The sequence below is a fragment of the Solea solea genome, chromosome 17 (assembly GCF_958295425.1).
Source record: "Solea solea chromosome 17, fSolSol10.1, whole genome shotgun sequence".
Lineage (NCBI taxonomy): Eukaryota > Metazoa > Chordata > Actinopteri > Pleuronectiformes > Soleidae > Solea > Solea solea.
In genome coordinates, this window is record NC_081150.1 from 3,352,936 (window position 1) to 3,369,791 (window position 16,856).

Genomic DNA, 16,856 nt, shown 5'->3' on the forward strand with positions numbered 1-16,856 from the left:
TGTAGCCTACAAGAAAACATGTATGAGAGTTTGGTGTGTATTAGAATATAGTTCCTAGACCCTAACAAATAAGTAGGTAATTGTTTTATGAACATTTAATTGATGAATAAAGCTCAGTAAATAGAGCAGTGATGTTTTTGTATGTTTTACACACTAATTGCAAGTGCTTAGTGGATAGAAATATAACAATAATAGGCGTAGTCAATTGTATTTACAAGGAAAGACTATAAATGTACAATATTTGACTTGAACTATAATCTGAATGATTTGTTTGTAGATCAACGACATGTATGTCCAGACATAAGAATAAAGGCAAGGACTGTAGAAGTGTTTTATTCTTCACATGTGTGTATGATTTAAATATCTCAGTCCAAACTTACATTTCTCATGATAAGAATTATTTAAGAAAACCACATATGATTGATTTTGTATTACAAATAAACCTGGGACATAAAAGTGTCATGGCTCGTGTTTTGACTCACTTCTCTATTATTTCTACATGCTGAATGGATTGGTTTTTAAATGCGTGTGAGTGTGGGTCTAGATTTGGAAAGTCACAATGAAAAAATTTTTTGGGTTTTTTTTTTAAAGAGCAAAAAAGTTCTAATCTGAGGATGGACCATAGATAAGCCCAGGATATTATGCTCATACATGTATTTCCTTTCTGTAGTCGCGCCACATTTACTGTGACTGAATACAGAGGACAAACTCTCGAGTCACTTATCACTGAGCTCTCCTGATGACAGTGAAGATGGCCAGCGTCAGAATTACGGTCCCAGCTGCACCGCCAATCAGAGCTCCCAGAATGCCACTGTTCACGTTCGATTCCTGACATTTTTCACCAGTGTAGTAGGTGGTTTGGCTTGCTGCGCACCTGAAAAAACAGCGCAAAGAGCCAGAGTGAGTGATTTTATTTCATTCCTGCATGACAAAGAAGTGAATTTGATGCCAATGATGCCATGTTAGTAACTGCAAACATAGGAAGTTGCTGTCCGTTGCCTCACCACCGCTCTGCAGGTACAGACACAGATCACGCACACAGCTTCCATTGTCTGTGTTCCTTTTAATAGACATCAAACTGGTTTAGTTAGCTTTGTCAGTGACAGTCACAGAGAGGGGGGGTGAGGGATCTGATTATGAAACAGTAGCAGGACAAATGAGACAAAAGCAAGCTGAAACATGGTGATAAATATTTGCCAGTACAACAGAGAGTGAATCAGAGCTCTGCAGACCATACAGAGCTGTAGCCGGGGGGGTTATATTAAAACAATATTGAAATTATTGCCGAAACGTGTGACTACAGGCCTGTGCTGTTCAGCTGGAATGGAATGGACGGTATGAGGTTAGACACTTGGAAATTGTATATACTGCTGATTCATTCATTCACTGTCTACCACATGTTCTTCACACATTCACACCCACGGGCAAATTTATAGTGTGTCCAATAGTGTTTACCCACTCACACACGGGGAGAACCTGCAAACTCCATGCAGTAAGGCCCTCATTTGGACCGGGGCGCAAAAACCTCGGCCTTTCTGCTGAAGTGTGGGCCCACGGTACTGGTAATTTAAATGGAAAATCATTCATAAACTTTACCGAATATTGAGCACCCTGCTTTTATTTTTCATAAAATCATTAATTAATTCATTCATTCATTCATTAATGATTTTATGAAAAATAAAAGTCCATTGTGGTCACTAATATACCTTAACATGAAACATTTTTCGTTTCATATTCCTTATGTGTTCCTTCATCTATGATATTATTTGGTGTAGTCTGACCCTCTGTGTTTGACTTTGACACCATTGTCAATGTTTCCATCATGGTACGGTTTGGTTTGGTACAGCAGGGTATGGTTTGCATTGGTAAAAGCTTAAATGAATAATATGTAATGTATCTGTAACTTTTTATTTATTATCATTATTATTACGATCCGCTAACTAATGCTAACGTTCAAACCACAGCCTGCTAAAACGTCCTCACAATGTTAACACTGGAGCACAGCGATGGTTTTGAGGCAGAGTTTGTCATCGTGACTAAATGACATGCGTGCACACAAACCTGCATGAGGCCTTTCCTCCTCTTTCCACACACGCGCCACCGTTAAAACAGGGGTTGGGGTGACAGGGGTCGTCTGCGGCGCGTGCTTCTCTGTGTTTTGGAGTCTGCGCTTTCGCGTCCGTCTCACTGACTGGCCTCTCGTCTGCGATGTCGTCCACTGCCACAGTGGGTTTGACAGGCACCTCGCTTTTGATCAGGTGGGTTAAGTCTATCAGAACAAGAGGATGAAATATAATGATTTTAAATCAAACAATGTCATGAGACGTTGTGCAGTTGCACTGTATAAAAAAATTCAATGATTCTGCGCTTCACCATTGAAGTCAGCAGTAATGATGAGGTCGTCGTTCTTGAGGAAGCTCCTTCTGTGCAGATGCTTGTGAGAGATGAACGTGCTCCAGCCAAAGCCGCGACTGCGGAAGCAGCGGCATTCCTCGTCCCACACTGTTTCTGAAGTGTTCGTGGGCCTGTTCCAGCGGGCGCTATCGTCTTGGGAGGAAGAGCAGAAAACACTTACTCATGGTTTATCCATCGTCCACCTGATCTTCATGTAACATCTTTACCACCTGTGGTTACTGATGACCAACAATGTATCATTTTACAAACCACAGTCAGTGTCTACTGAAATAATCAAAAAAAGCAAAAAGTAACTGTGTTTCCATCCAACTGTATTTGTGTAAAAGAAATCCTGGGTGGAAAAATCACAATAACTCCTAAAATGTTTTGCATTTTATTAAAGTGTGGTTGGAGATCATTTCACACAGACACTGTGCACGCTTCCAGAATCTAGCTCGAGACATGAAGGCGCACTCTCTCTGAATACAAGTAAAAATAGATTCTAGCCCCTCTAGCCAAGTCTACATCATCTTGTAAACGTAATTGCTGCCTTATCATGCTGTTATAGATGGCCTTTTCCAACTGGTGAGTAAAGTTTGAGTTGCTTTGGAATCTTGTGCCAAAGTCCATACAAAAGATCAGCGGTTTTACATGCAGCACAAGTCACTGCTGATCAACGCTGCTCATGGCTCATTGGAAGGTCTGATCATGGCACAGAATGCTGTTTTATGCTGAATTACATATTGAAATACACAACAACATTCATACTGTGCTGTAAAGCCATGGTTGTGGCCGCAGACGATGCCTTTTTCAGTAGAATTTCACAGCTCGCTGTGACGTTGGGATGATGAGGAGTTTTTTTTAAACCAACCTTTCTGTCTTGCTCATAAACCTTTTGTTTATTCCGTTCTGTGCCTGTGATGTCGACCTACCTGTGGTGAAGCTTCTTGTATTAGACATCCTCAGTTTGACATCAGGGTCCTGATCCATGGCAACGATGGTCACCTGTCTGTTTTGAGCTGGCCACTGCATCACTGCATCATTTTCCCCACTGCAGAGGTGCATGGAAATGCGAACATAATCTGGGTTATCTGGCGCTTTTGCGTCAACACTGATACCGAATGAGTAGCCCTCTAGGTTGTAAAAGCACTTGCTCTTGAGCTGAGCTCCTGTGGTGAGGAACCTGCTAAAATTGTGGATCTGCCAGACGGCACTGGGGCAACTGGTCTCTGTGAGAGCGATATCATCAATTAGGATGGCTCCCGAAGAGGTGGATGACCCTCTAATGCCTTGGAAGACATAGCGGAACTTGTCCGTCACCTTCAGAGTCACATGGGCTATTTTCCAAACGTCATTTCCATCACCTGAGAGACAGATAATGATGTATTTTAATGAGGGGAAAAAAAAGAAAACAGTGTATTTAGATGTTTGGTGTAGGAACCACAAAATACCAATGATGGTGTGGATCTTCCTGACACGGCGCACAGTTCCTGTCCCATCATCCCTCCTGATCCATATGACCAGTTTGTCGCCGGCCGCTCCACTCATCTTGTAAAAGAACTGCAGGCACTGCTCGTCTCTTTTGGGGTAAAGAATGCGTGACTCTAGCAAGGCGCTGTTGCCAACCACACCAGAAGATGTGTCAAACTTCATGAAGTAGCCAGAATCTACAAAAGAGAAGGGGTTTAGGTACTGTTGCTTCCTGTCACTCTGTCATGTCGTAATGGCACAGAACATACACTGTTAATGTTATTCCTTCTGGTGTGACAAGAGAACCAAAGCATTCACAGGGAAATATTAATACAAAGTAATAAGGAGAAAGGAGTTTTAGAGGTCGATGACGTCAACTTAATGGGTAACTCTTTACTTGCTCTTACTCTTGCTTTTATTTTGAAGTCTGAATGTCAGCACTGTAAAACTGTGTACAAATATTTATGTTTGTGAAGATTCCCAGTCACCCAGGTCATGGTCATCTTCAGACATTAGCTGTTGTAGGCAACTGCCAACTTTTCTCAGGCAAGTCCAATTGTGTGACACAAGCTTTGTGAGTGGTTGTTTGTGTGTCCCTGTGATGGACTGGTGATTTACCCTGCCTTTCACTCTATATTAGCTGGGATTGGCGGCAGCAGCTCTCACCTCGACCCTCAAGTGAAGGATAAAGCGGTAGAAGATGGATGGATGGTTGGGTTTCTTTTTCAGTAAGTTTGATATGGCTTTGTTTACCGGTTAGAGAGAACTTTACCTCTGCAGCGGCCCACCAGGGTGTGGTCAGGATCAGCTGGACTGCTCAACGTCTGCACCCAGTCTGCGTTGTCGTGCTCATTCTGGATCATTCCACAGATGTTGATCAGCTCAAATGAGCACTGGTCAAGGAGTGTGTGTGTGTTGGCTGCAAACAGACGGCTGCAAACGGTCAGCTTCATAGCTCAAAGCATCAGCTGTGCATTAGTATCTGAAATGCAGCCACACAAATGACTTCATAGCGTTGGGAGTCTTTATCTTCCACATCTTCTGTTATAACTTCAGGTTCACACAAGGTCATGCTCACTGCTGATTAAGCATTATACTCTTTTGTGGGATTGTGAATTCTACTGGCAGCTGGTACATTATTGCCAAATACTAGAGGGTGTATCGAAATTAAGGCCCGAAAAAAAATAGAAGCAATATGTACTCCCATTTGGAAGCCTCAAGTTCTGCGGTTTGACGGTCACCATGTCAGTTTTTGAAAACAGACATTGATTTCAACAAAGCACTTTTTGGACAATAGTATATATACTATTGGATAATAGTAATATAGTTTCTTCTAAATGGAAACATTTACAAAATTTCTAAATTAACATCATGTTCTTATAAGGGGAACCTGGAACTAGCAATTGAAACCATTAACTCCTTAGGAAAATGTTTACTGACATCATAAATCTGAAGTAAATAAGAATAAATAAAAACTAGGCTAATTTTCCCATTTTCAAATGAGTTAGATAGATAGATAGATAGATACTTTATTCATCTCACAGAGAAATTCACAATTTATTTTTGCAACTGGCATAGTCGCCCCCTGGTGGGTATTCAATAAATTGCTACCTCCTGGTTGGACTCACTCTGCATAGTCTAGTCTAAGGTTAACACATTAATCTATGCAGCTATCCTTTTAAGCTGATTGTGTTTGGAGAAACTCACTCACCCACACCTGTGAGCAGAGAGCAGTCATCTGTTCATAAAACACTGACCATGTGCCTCATGTAACCTGACAGTAGAAATCCAAATCTATATATTTAACATTTACACCAATTCACACCTGGAAGCACTTCATCTACAAAGACATAAATGTGGCCTTGGTACCCAAGTGACCATTGTTTACCGAGGTGACACTCACCACAGTCGTACATGCGGTTGAGCCGGGTGATGTCGACAGCACTGAAGTCCAGCCGCTGACCAATGATGTCATTAAAGTACGGTATGGTGGTGGTGATTGTGGGGATGCTTGCATTCTTATTGAAAGACAGCGGCCTGTAGTGCATGATGGACTCATAGTCGTATGGTGTGTTCAGATCAGTGATGAAGTCATCTTCATACTTATTGAAATTGTGCTCCATGCCTGTGAAGAGAGAGAGGAATGGTAGGTAGGTAGGTTGGTAGGTAGGTAGGTAGGTAGGTTTTTGGGCTGCATACATGTCACAGGCCAAAATTATCATTGTTGACTGTGAAATAAGCTTCGAACCTCCATCATCCAGACGAGGCTCCTGAATCAGTTTGTGAAGGATAGTATGCAGTGATGTTAAGCTATCGTTTTTAATTAATTCAGTGAACAGCAGCAACCAGGTTTTTGGTTGCTTAGTAATGGTCACATAATACAACAGAAGCTGCCTGTATTAAAAACACCTCACACTTCCATGTGTTTTCCCAAGGTTGTTTGCTATAACGGCCCCTAACGAGTGAAATAGGGCCCATTAATATGTGACAAAAACTTAGTGATTGGTTGGTGTATTGTGTTCAGCTGAGGAAATAAAGCCATTTACACTCTTTGTATACGCCGCAGGAGAGCAAACAATGATGGACAAAACGGAGCAATAATTATCACTGGAAGTCTGGGGGGTGGGGGTGGTACAGAGTCAATATTCCAATCCGTCAGGAAAATAAAGAATAAAAGTCTATATGGACATCTGAAAATGGCAGAATGTTTCCAAGAACACCTCTGTGAAATGGTTGATGAGTGCAACTTGGCACTCGGCACTGCCCTCTAGAGGGAGTATTGCATAACGTCCATACCAGCTCGTGGGGTAGGTAGGGTAGTGATGTTTGGGACAGTATATATGTATAAATGGGGAGTATTTCTGTGCGACTGTCTGAAACAAAGATGAAATGCTTTGACCCACCTTCTGTAATCTGGTCCCACCAGATTTTCACATAGTTCTCTCTGTCCGAGCGAGACTGCTCATGGTAAAAGCCCAGAGCATGAAGGAGCTCATGCTCCACGATGGCCTTGGTGTCACACCTCGCCCCAATGGAGACATTCTGTCCAATTTTATCATCGCCGACATACGACCAGCATCTGAATGGGTAAAATGGAAATTTTTACACCATAGCTTTACAATGTAATAAGTTTTTGAAAGCTCAGTAGTTCTCAATGTTTGGTCCTTAATTCCTTAAGTTTTAAGACTTAACAGTGTGGGCAGTAAAGTTGTGCAACAAACAGAGAACACTGCAGCTCACCCAGACAGCTTGGTGAAGGAAATGTAGGTGGACTCTCCCTCGTATGGCTTGAAATCCACGCAGGATCTCAAACGGTATTCCTCAAACGCCTGGAGGATCACACCTTTGGCATTCAGTTCTACAACAAGAGGATATAATTTCCCAGTCAGTAAATGTTTTACCTATTCTTCAGATTTTATCATGAGAGAAAGTGTGCAGAGCCTACCTAAAGAATCAGTTAAGATGTAAGGGATTGGAAACTTCCACCGTCGTGTTTGGTCGAGGATTGCGTTCCTGCTGGGCTACAAGACACTGAACACTCTGAGAACATTTTCTTTTATATTCTTGACAAACATGATCTCTGTAGACGTTACTGAATACTTACATTCCCAGCAATGTCTCCCTCAAACAGGTGATTTAAACCTTTAAATGTGAGAAACAACAAGGTTTTAGAAATTCTGATATCAAGTCAACAAAGTGCATTATCACAAACTTTAAGAGGCTTTAAGAGTTCTACCTTTGTTGATGTCAGGTATGTCGTCCCTAAGTTCACCTGCGTCTGCATCATCACCTGGAGGACACATGTTTTTGTTAGAGAGAAAGAGTGACAAACAAAAAGCTTCTTTTCTGTGTATGTGACCAATAAAGTGAAGGAGAACCAACCAGTAAATGTCGGCACAGCTTGCACCTAGCACACAAGAAGAGACACTTTCAATCATTCACTGAGACTTTTTTTTTTCTTCAAATGTATGGTTTTAAAAAACCCTTTAAATTGAAATATTTCAGAAAATTCTCTACCGTCAAAACCGCAAATAGGCCGATCAGTACAGCAGTCCCCCTCAAACTGTCTCCAGAGACCATGTTGTTCTCTCTGTTGCCGCCGCCAACTTGCCCATGAAGGCAGCTGCAGCTGAAGAGGAACTTTGATCAGGTTTATTGTGTTTAATGAGTAACATGCATTCCGCGCGTCGTCACTGTCATTCCTGAAGGTCACATGTTGTCATTTGCTCTGCAGAGACGAGCAATAAACTGTTGACCCTGTGCTCAGGCAACAGGGTCAACAACAAGGTTTTAAATCCGTGAAAAGATATGCGCTTTATTGGTCCTTAAAATGCCCTCATGTTGCAATCCAATCTCTTTTAAATGTTAACAAATCATATTTATATGATACTAAATGATACCTAAATTTGTATTGCACTGTGGTAAAGCTATTGTTTTATAGCCTACACGTTTGTTTATGCTGTTATTGATGGTGACTGATTTTGTTTTACTGCTACATGCGTCGATTTACTATGAGCGGTTGTTTTCAATCATATTTAACCTGTAACCTATGGTATTATTGTTGGAAAGCCTCAAGTCCCCAGTGTCAGGTTCATAGTTCAGGTTTTTTTTAAAGTGTCAGCACTGACTGTGCTCTGTGGGCCCTCCCCCTAAACCGGGAACTAGCACGAGACATGGGCACCAACTCTTACTCCAAGCATGGCTGCCAGTGGGGACACCAAGAAAACACAAGGCTAACCTACGCTTGCTTAAGTGTATATATGTATGTGTATATATCCATTAAGAATAATCTCACTATTAGACAGCCTGGAAACAGAAGTTTGTCAACCACTCACTCTCCCACACCAAAGTCCTTGGATAAAATGTGTGATTTTATCTTGCTGGGGTTCACACTTGCATAGGTAATGTCATCGTATTATTCCAAATTATAGAATGGTTGAATGCAAAAAAAAAGAAGAGGTTAGTAGGAGGAATGGAGCCACTGCTTGAGACCAAGTCCAAGCAAGTCACAAGTTCTAAAAGTCAGGACTTGAGTCTAGCTTCAGTCTGAGTCCTGAACACAAAACACTGGCTCCTACAACTGCCATTGAGGTGGTAAATAAAAGTATTAATGAATGTTTTCCAGATCCTTCATCCTCTGTGCTTGTAAATGCCCACACATGATTTCTGTTATCTCCACCATCAGCTTTATCTCATTCTAAGATGTGATGACACCGCGTTGTTCAATCCCCTGACCTTAGAACAGCAGACCAAAAAAAAAAAAAGAGAAAAACATCTACAGAACAGACCAGAAGCTCAAACCACACAAGGCGCGTAACTGGAAACGAGAACTGGAAAACAACACAATAGTACATCAACCATCAGCGACAGCCGTATCATCTATGAGTTAATAACGAGGAAATGTACTGAAGTTTTAAAATTCAAGTTCACCTTTCATGTGGCTGCTGCCATACAGACACACACAATCAATGTTTTTGCTATTTACTACAGAATGCAAAATTGTGGAGTTCTTTAATGAGGGAGTATTGGTCAATATGTTTGCACCAGGCAATGGACCAAAATACATACTATTACTGATATTAATTCAATTCAATCCTATTTTATTTGTATAGCGCCAAATAATATACCTCATCTGAAGGCACTGTACAAAGACAACATCAAGGAGAGGAGAGAGACCCAACAATTCACACAACGAGCAAACACTAGGCATCAATGGAGAGAAGAAACTCCCTTTTAACAGAAGAAATCTCTGACAAAGCCAGACTCAGAGATGTGCAGCCATCTGCCTCGGCCGGTTGGGGTGAAAGAAGAAAAATGGGCGACAGAGGAGAGGAGAGGGAGAGAAAGGACAAGAGGGAGATGAGGGAGAGACAGGAGAGAGAGACCAGGAGCAGATAGACAACAACTGTATCAAGTTATAAGTTTATGCAGGAAAGTTATGAGTCAGTGGTGACATGTTTATAGAACTGCAATGTCATTTATATAAGCATTATTATTATTATTTATATTATATCCATGTGGGCTGGATATGGGTTACATTTGGGCTGACAATATGGGTCCCAAGCAGTTTTGTGTTGGCATCCATACTGTCGGCCCGGATTCAGCCCACATGGACATTAGATTACATTTATACTAGTGCTGCTGTGGATGTTTTCTGCTTCTGTGGACCAATATCAGTAATATCTAAGGGGAATGTTGATGTTACCTTAGCATACTGTGTACGGACTATTGTTAAAGATGGGGTAGGCAGAATATGTTCCACTTTACTGATCAATAATTCTCAAATAATCTATCAGCATGATGTAAATCGAGTGATCTGAGAGAATCTGGCCCACCACGAGTGACTTTGATCCAACAGAGGGCAAGTCAGAGAGAAAGCAGAGGCTCCTGTTGGCTGTTTGTCTTCAACTGCTCTGCATACAGGTTCCCTCGATGGGAAGATACTGTAACTACTCAACAACTGTCTTCAATGCAAAGAAACCTTTCTTCTTCTTTCGGCTTCTCCCTTGAGGGGTCACCACCGCTGATCATCTGTCTCCATCTTGACCTCCTGTGTTACACCAACTGTCCCTCACAACATTGATAAACCTTCTCTGTGGTCTTCCTCTTTCCCTCCTGTCCTGGCAGCTCCATCTTCAGCATCGTTTGTCCAGTATTATCACTGTGCCTCCAATATGCCCATTTCTAATCCTGTCCATCCTGCTCACTCCCAACAACAATCTCAGCATCTTCTGCTCTTCCACCTCCAGCTCCATCTCCTGTCTTTTAGACAGTGCCACTGTCTCCAGGCCGTATATCATGTATCAAAAGGAACATGCCACAGGTTTGCTTTTGTAGCTTTCTTTATTACAGCAGTTCAAGGAGACAAGCGTTATCGCACGTACAGATTCCAGATACAACTTTTACATTTCATATATGACGTGTATTATTCTGATTTTGTTTCACAGCAGGGATCTGCCATTTCTCTTTCTTTTTTTCTTGTCATCCCAGCTCCAAATGTTGAATCTGGTTTCATGAGTCACAAGAAAACAAGGGTAATATGTGGTTCAATATAATGTTCAGCGGTAAAACACAAAGTATCTCACCTCCAATTCCTAAAATCCTCCATGACCTCACTCCTTTGGTTTAATGGGCACTTCTGTTTTAATCAGTGACGATATGTCTGTGGACAAAGACATGATCATGTCTGTTTCCTGACATGCTTCATATTTTTTAAATGTTTAATATACACAATTAAGGCGTTTTACAAACCCTCAAAGTCGATGAAGATGATGAGGTCATCATTCTTGAGGTAATTACGTCGCCGGAGGTCAAAGTGCTTGACAAAGTTCCTCCAGCCCCATGATGGACCTCTGTAGCATTCACAGGATGGGTCAAACTTCCCCACCTTAGAGGGATTGTCCCACATTAAATGTCCATCCTGTGCTAAGAGACAGAGAAGGACATGGTTGGTTCAGGTCAAACTTTATCGTCAACAACATAGACACACGGTACAACAACAGCACGCAATTAAGGACCTTGACAGTCTAAAACAGGCCACACAGTAGAACATGTGGCTCGCACTGGTGCTGGTTCTCGTCCAGGCCTTTCTGTGTGGAGTTGGCATGTTCTACCTGTGTGTGTGAGTGGGTCTTCTCCGGGTTCTCCGGTTTTCTCCCACAGTTACAAAACATGCAGAGGTTAATTGGACTGTATGGAGTGCACGAATGGTTGTTTGTCTCGATACGTTGGCCCAACGTTGGACTGGCAACCTGTCCAGGGTGTACCCCCACATGTTGCCCTATGTCAGCTGAGATTTGCACTGTGACCTCATTTGGAGGATAAAGTAGTGGATAATGAATGGAAGGGAGTCTAAAATGAAAAAGAATGTTTTCTAGTGTATCTATTCTTCCTGCTACTAATAAAATATATTAAAGTTCGTTAGACAGACGATTATATGCATCTTCTTCAGGACTTCTTCAGAACTTGGAGGTAGCATCAGATTGTGTACATGCCTGTCTTGATGTTGCCTCAGTTCTCCTTGGCCACATACATTCAAATAAACTCCTCCGTTTTGCGGTCTGATAATGCAAAGTCATCTTGTCCAGAGGTGTTTCACAAAATGTTGGGGGTCCCAGGAAATAAGGGATGCATAGAGCACCATAACAAACCAACTCAAAGCAAATTATAGGCAGTGATGAAGACTGAAGATTTAATGGAATTCTCAAAATTAGTTTTGCTGTAGACTATAGACGAGGTGATAAAAGATAAGGAGAACTTACTCTTTCTCATGTCGGTTGTGAGGCTGCGAGCGGTGGACATCCTCAGCTTAATGTCAGGGTCTTGGTCCATCACCACCAACGTGGCCTGTCTGTTAACAGCTGGCCACTGCATCACCACGTCATTCTCGCCGCTGGCCAGGTGGAAGTACAGCCCAGCGTAGTTCCCCGTGTAATCAGAGTAGGACGACTGAGGAATGACGCTGATACCGTAACCGTAGCCTTCAGGGCTGTAGAAGCGAGGACTGTGAAGCTCTGTGTTATTAGCCATGAAACTGGAGAAGTTCTGGATTCTCCACACAGCGTTGGGGCAGCGCGTTTCCGTCAGGCTGATGTCGTCGAGGTAGATGCCACCGGTGGACGCAGAGGGGTCAGCGCGCATGGCCTGGAAAGCATAGCGGAATTTGACACCTATCTCCATTGGGACGTGGGCGATCTTCCATGTGTGGTCAGAATCCGCTGGGGAACACAGACAGAAACAAGGTGACAAATACTCCTTTGGGAGGTAAGAGTCATATTTAGAGATTTAGATTCATATGTAAATCACATGATCTGAGAAAGAACAGTGTGTCACAGTAGGACTTGACCAATCACAGGGCAAGTCAAGGCGAGCTGGGACCATGATAGAAGATAATGGTCAAGATAAAAATGCAGTGGCAGGTGATTAGCATAGTTTAGCTTAGCATTAAGTCTGGAGGCAGCTCAAATAAATGGCTGCCTTAATGCAAATGCAGGACATTCAATGTAAGTTGCTAATTAAACACGCCTGCTTCATTAGTCCATACCATGGAAGGTGTGTATTTTCTTCATTTTACGGACTGTGCCTGTGCCGTCATCCGTCTTGACCCAGATCACCAGCTTGTCCTTGGGGTTTCCAGTCATCTTGTAGAAGAACTGCAGACACTGGAGCTTTCTCTTGGGGTAGAGGATGCGGGATTCCAGCAGAGCAGACTCCTGTGGCCTCCCCACCTTTGTATTGAAGTACATAAAGTAGCCACTGTCTATAAAATCAAAGTAAAACAAGTGGGCAGATTACTTTTTTTTTTATTGAAACCGTGCTTGAGATTTATTTTATTTTATTTTATTTATTTCTTTAAAGAAATGCTATGTAGCTCTGACCTCTGCATTTCCCCAGGAGTGTGTGATCCTCGTCACCAACTGTGCTCTTCACATGAGACCAGTCTGCATCATCATGGGAAGCCTGGATCATCCCACAAATGCTGGCGTACTCAAAGGCACACTGGTCCAGCAGCGTGAGGGGTCCGGCTGAGGTGAAGGATTCAGGCAGTCATATGAAAAGTCTATTCATTGTCTAATAAACTTAAGAAATCTCACACATTCACTCTGTAACGTACAGCAGTTGTACATGCGGTTGAGCCTCAGGGTGTCCATCTTGCTGAAGTCCAGGTACTGGCCAATGATGTTGTAGAACTCTGGGATTTTGGTGGTGATGGTGGGAATGGATTCGTTCTTATTAAAGGAGAAGGGCCTGTAATGCATGATGGACTCATAGTCGTATGCCGTGTTTTGATCGGTGATAAAGTCGTCGTTGTATTTGTTGAAGTTGTGTTGAAGCCCTGCGGGGGGGGTGAATTTCAAGATCCTTCAATTATTGCCGCCACAGAAAAATAGCATTAATAAGGACTGAAAAGTTATATCTACATTCATTTAGAAATGTTAAAACAATGGAACATGACATCATGGAACCATACCCGGAGTCACCTGATCGAGCCAGATGTCAACATAGTCGTCCCTGTCTGTGCGAGACTGCTCATGGTAAAATCCCACAGCGTGCAGGAGCTCGTGCTCTATCACTGCCTTGTGGTCACAGCCTGACCCCAGTGACAGAATCTGACCATTCTGTTGGTCACCAACGCTGGAGAAACACCTATGACAAACCAAAGTGTACACAAAATACATTTAAAGGCAACATTTCAGTGGAACACCTTTACATCAAAGTACAACGTAAAGAGTTTCAATTCCTGTTGCCAGTAGGTGGCGCTCTTATAAAATATGTGTAGTTTAGGCCACATTGGAAATTGTACAGTATATAAGAAAGGACAATGGTTTTTAAGGTCTTGGTGATCACCTAAAGCTGCTTGACACACATTCACCCTTTCACTCACACATTTATGTGCAGCACATTTTCTATCACACATCTTTGGTACCCATTCACACAGGAGCAACGTGGGCATGAGTGCAGTAATGGCACGTTTCCACTAGCGATAGTACCTGGTACTTTATTTTAGTATCTGCTCTGGTGAGGTTTCAAGTGAGCTGAGGACTGCCGGCCACTGATTGGTCAGAGTGCCGTCACAGGAAGAGACGTCCGACACAAAAATCAAGCCGAACAATGCCGAACTGTAGATCAGTTAAAAAGACTTAACAATCCTAAAAATGTGGGTCCAACAAATCCCCAACAATTACCAGGGAAATGTCTAAAATCTCAATATTTAACAGAGGAGTCTGGTGTATTTAGCGACAGCGGCATCACAAACCCTGCTGCTGTATTTCAGCACAGTGACTGTGTCAGACGGAGTCTGTGCTCCGGTCATGGAGGAAGTACTGAACAAATGTTTTGAATGAACTGATTCTAATGATTCAGTTACACTGAAAAAACACTGAACCGTGCAGAGTCGAGCAGGGACCATAGATGAAATATTTTAACATGTTAAAGAAATCTAGATTGAAATAGTGTCGAGGCGAGCGGTCCTGCTACAAAGGTAATACACAGGAATTAAAACTTTCCCGATGTTTTAAAATGAATACACACATCATTTTGTGTTTCTTAACTGAGAACTGAGAACTGAGGTTAGAGTACTGTATCTAATGTTTGAAACCTTGAGTAAATAGTTCAGACACTACTAACTGGGCTACTTTGTTGACAGTATCATTTGCATTTGCTCTGAACTCCGTGGCCATTGTTTTCAATTCAGTGGATTAGGATGGATTTAAATGAATAGCAGCCAAGCAGCTTGAACCTGAACGCATGACTAAAACTGATTTCAATAGACAGAGTCAACACAAGTAAGAAAAGCGGGTTATGTGGTTACGTTTTTAGCCTTTGTTGATTTTTTTTTTGCCTATTCTAAATGTGTATATTCAGCAACTGAGCAGCAACTTGCGCAAGAGCTCTATTGCACAAACACAAAGTCGTACACTTTTATTCGTGGGATAATATAGCGTGTCTTTACTGCTCCTCCACTGACACACTTATCAGTACCACACACCAAGTTACCTCACCTGTAAAAAGAAATAAACAGATGAAATGTGGACTTTGAAAACACAGAGCCGGAATCAGAGGGGGGTTATAAGGGGGGCTCAGCCCCTCATTTTCTTTCAGCTTTATACGTCTAGTAAAAGCAAATGATTTGCTTAGATACACAAGACGACAGGCCCGTATGTACCGTTCTAGTGAAATACAGCACAGAAAATCCGGTTAGAAGGCATTTCAATGGAAAACCTTTCAGAAATGATTTACCACATACGTACACTTAAAACAAAAAATCTACAGTCGTACCCCCCTCTCTTCTCAAACTTGATATAGGTCTTCTCTCCCTCGTAAGGCTTGAAGTCGATGCAAGACTTGAGGCGATACATTTCAAAAGCCTGGTGGACGCAGCCCTTGGCATTCAGATCTGAGGAATGAGAGAATTAGACAGTGTTCTGTCATGAAATGACACATACAAGCTTTCCAACACTCAACTCAACACACAACTTACCCAAATCATCACCCAGAATGTAAGGGATTGGAAATTTCCATCTGTAGCTTTTGTCAACCAGGGCATTCCTTCCTTCCTGCAGCATAAATTACTTCTTAAATTGTGATCATAAAAAAAGGTCATTAAATGAAACACAAATTCAAAACCAATAAAATAAACGATCAAATGCCAGTTTTGTTATCTCACATTTATATTGCTCTTTGGTTACACAAGAGCAAATGGTACGACTGTGCCAACGGACCATGACTTTGGTTATATACACGTGCAACAATTGCAATAAAGGAATAATTCACAATATTTTTTATAAAGGAACTTACTGGAAGTAAAATGTCCCCTTCAAACAGGTTGGCATCTGAACCTAGAGCATGGTTACAAAAACAAAATATGGTCAACCTCAATCATAAGTACAGTTATTCCTCATTTATTTATTTTTTACGTATGATTTATGTAAACAACATTACTGTGTTGATTTGTAAGTTGTGATGGAATAAACATCTGTAAAGTGATGCGACTCACCCAGATTTAAGATGGGGTTCTCATCCTCGCCGTTCTCATATACCTCTGTTAAACAAACACAGATGTGATTCAGTCTTTTCTCATAACTTTCTACATATTTACATTTAATCGTAGGCAGTTATTTCACATACCGTGTAAGCTTTGGTGAACTGGTATCTGCATGAAAGAAAACCAAAGTTCAAGTCATTTCAAGGTTAAGGTTTTTTTTCAGAAACTGTGCTCACTTCAAAAATGAACACATAAACACTTACAGCATATGATGTGGCCAGAGCCACAAGTCCAAACAGCAAAATCTCTCGCTCCATCATTCTGACTGCTGAGTGTAGCAAAGCAGATGCTGCTGCCTTCGCTTAAACATGCAAATTAACAAGCTACAGCCTTTGGCCCTTGCTGAAGTTTATACCAACCATAAAGAGTTACTTAAGGACTTTGACTCCAAATTGTTGCCGATTGGTGTGTGTGTTTGTTTTTTTTCACACTACCTTGTGCTTGTTAT

At 41.9% G+C, this 16,856-nt stretch overlaps 2 protein-coding genes across 2 annotated transcripts; both read right to left on the reverse strand.

The window, feature by feature from the left end:
• Positions 1-317: 317 nt before the first annotated feature.
• On the reverse strand, positions 318-8,012 carry mep1a.2 (meprin A, alpha (PABA peptide hydrolase), tandem duplicate 2). The gene is made up of 14 exons (XM_058613951.1): positions 7,882-8,012; positions 7,747-7,771; positions 7,601-7,654; positions 7,469-7,506; positions 7,310-7,385; positions 7,105-7,222; positions 6,768-6,943; positions 5,768-5,989; positions 4,637-4,783; positions 3,846-4,061; positions 3,327-3,758; positions 2,374-2,547; positions 2,062-2,269; positions 318-874 (listed from the first exon to the last, which is right to left on the reverse strand). The coding sequence occupies exons 1-14, from the start codon at positions 7,942-7,944 to the stop codon at positions 724-726; spliced, it is 2,100 nt and encodes a 699-aa protein (XP_058469934.1). The 5' UTR covers positions 7,945-8,012; the 3' UTR covers positions 318-723.
• A 2,676-nt stretch (positions 8,013-10,688) lies between these two features.
• Positions 10,689-16,768, reverse strand: mep1a.1 (meprin A, alpha (PABA peptide hydrolase), tandem duplicate 1). The gene is made up of 14 exons (XM_058613183.1): positions 16,612-16,768; positions 16,492-16,516; positions 16,361-16,405; positions 16,162-16,202; positions 15,845-15,920; positions 15,643-15,760; positions 13,835-14,010; positions 13,478-13,699; positions 13,242-13,388; positions 12,908-13,123; positions 12,126-12,581; positions 11,116-11,289; positions 10,950-11,026; positions 10,689-10,869 (listed from the first exon to the last, which is right to left on the reverse strand). The coding sequence occupies exons 1-13, from the start codon at positions 16,666-16,668 to the stop codon at positions 10,977-10,979; spliced, it is 1,803 nt and encodes a 600-aa protein (XP_058469166.1). The 5' UTR covers positions 16,669-16,768; the 3' UTR covers positions 10,689-10,869; positions 10,950-10,976.
• Between the last annotated feature and the right edge of the window lie 88 nt (positions 16,769-16,856).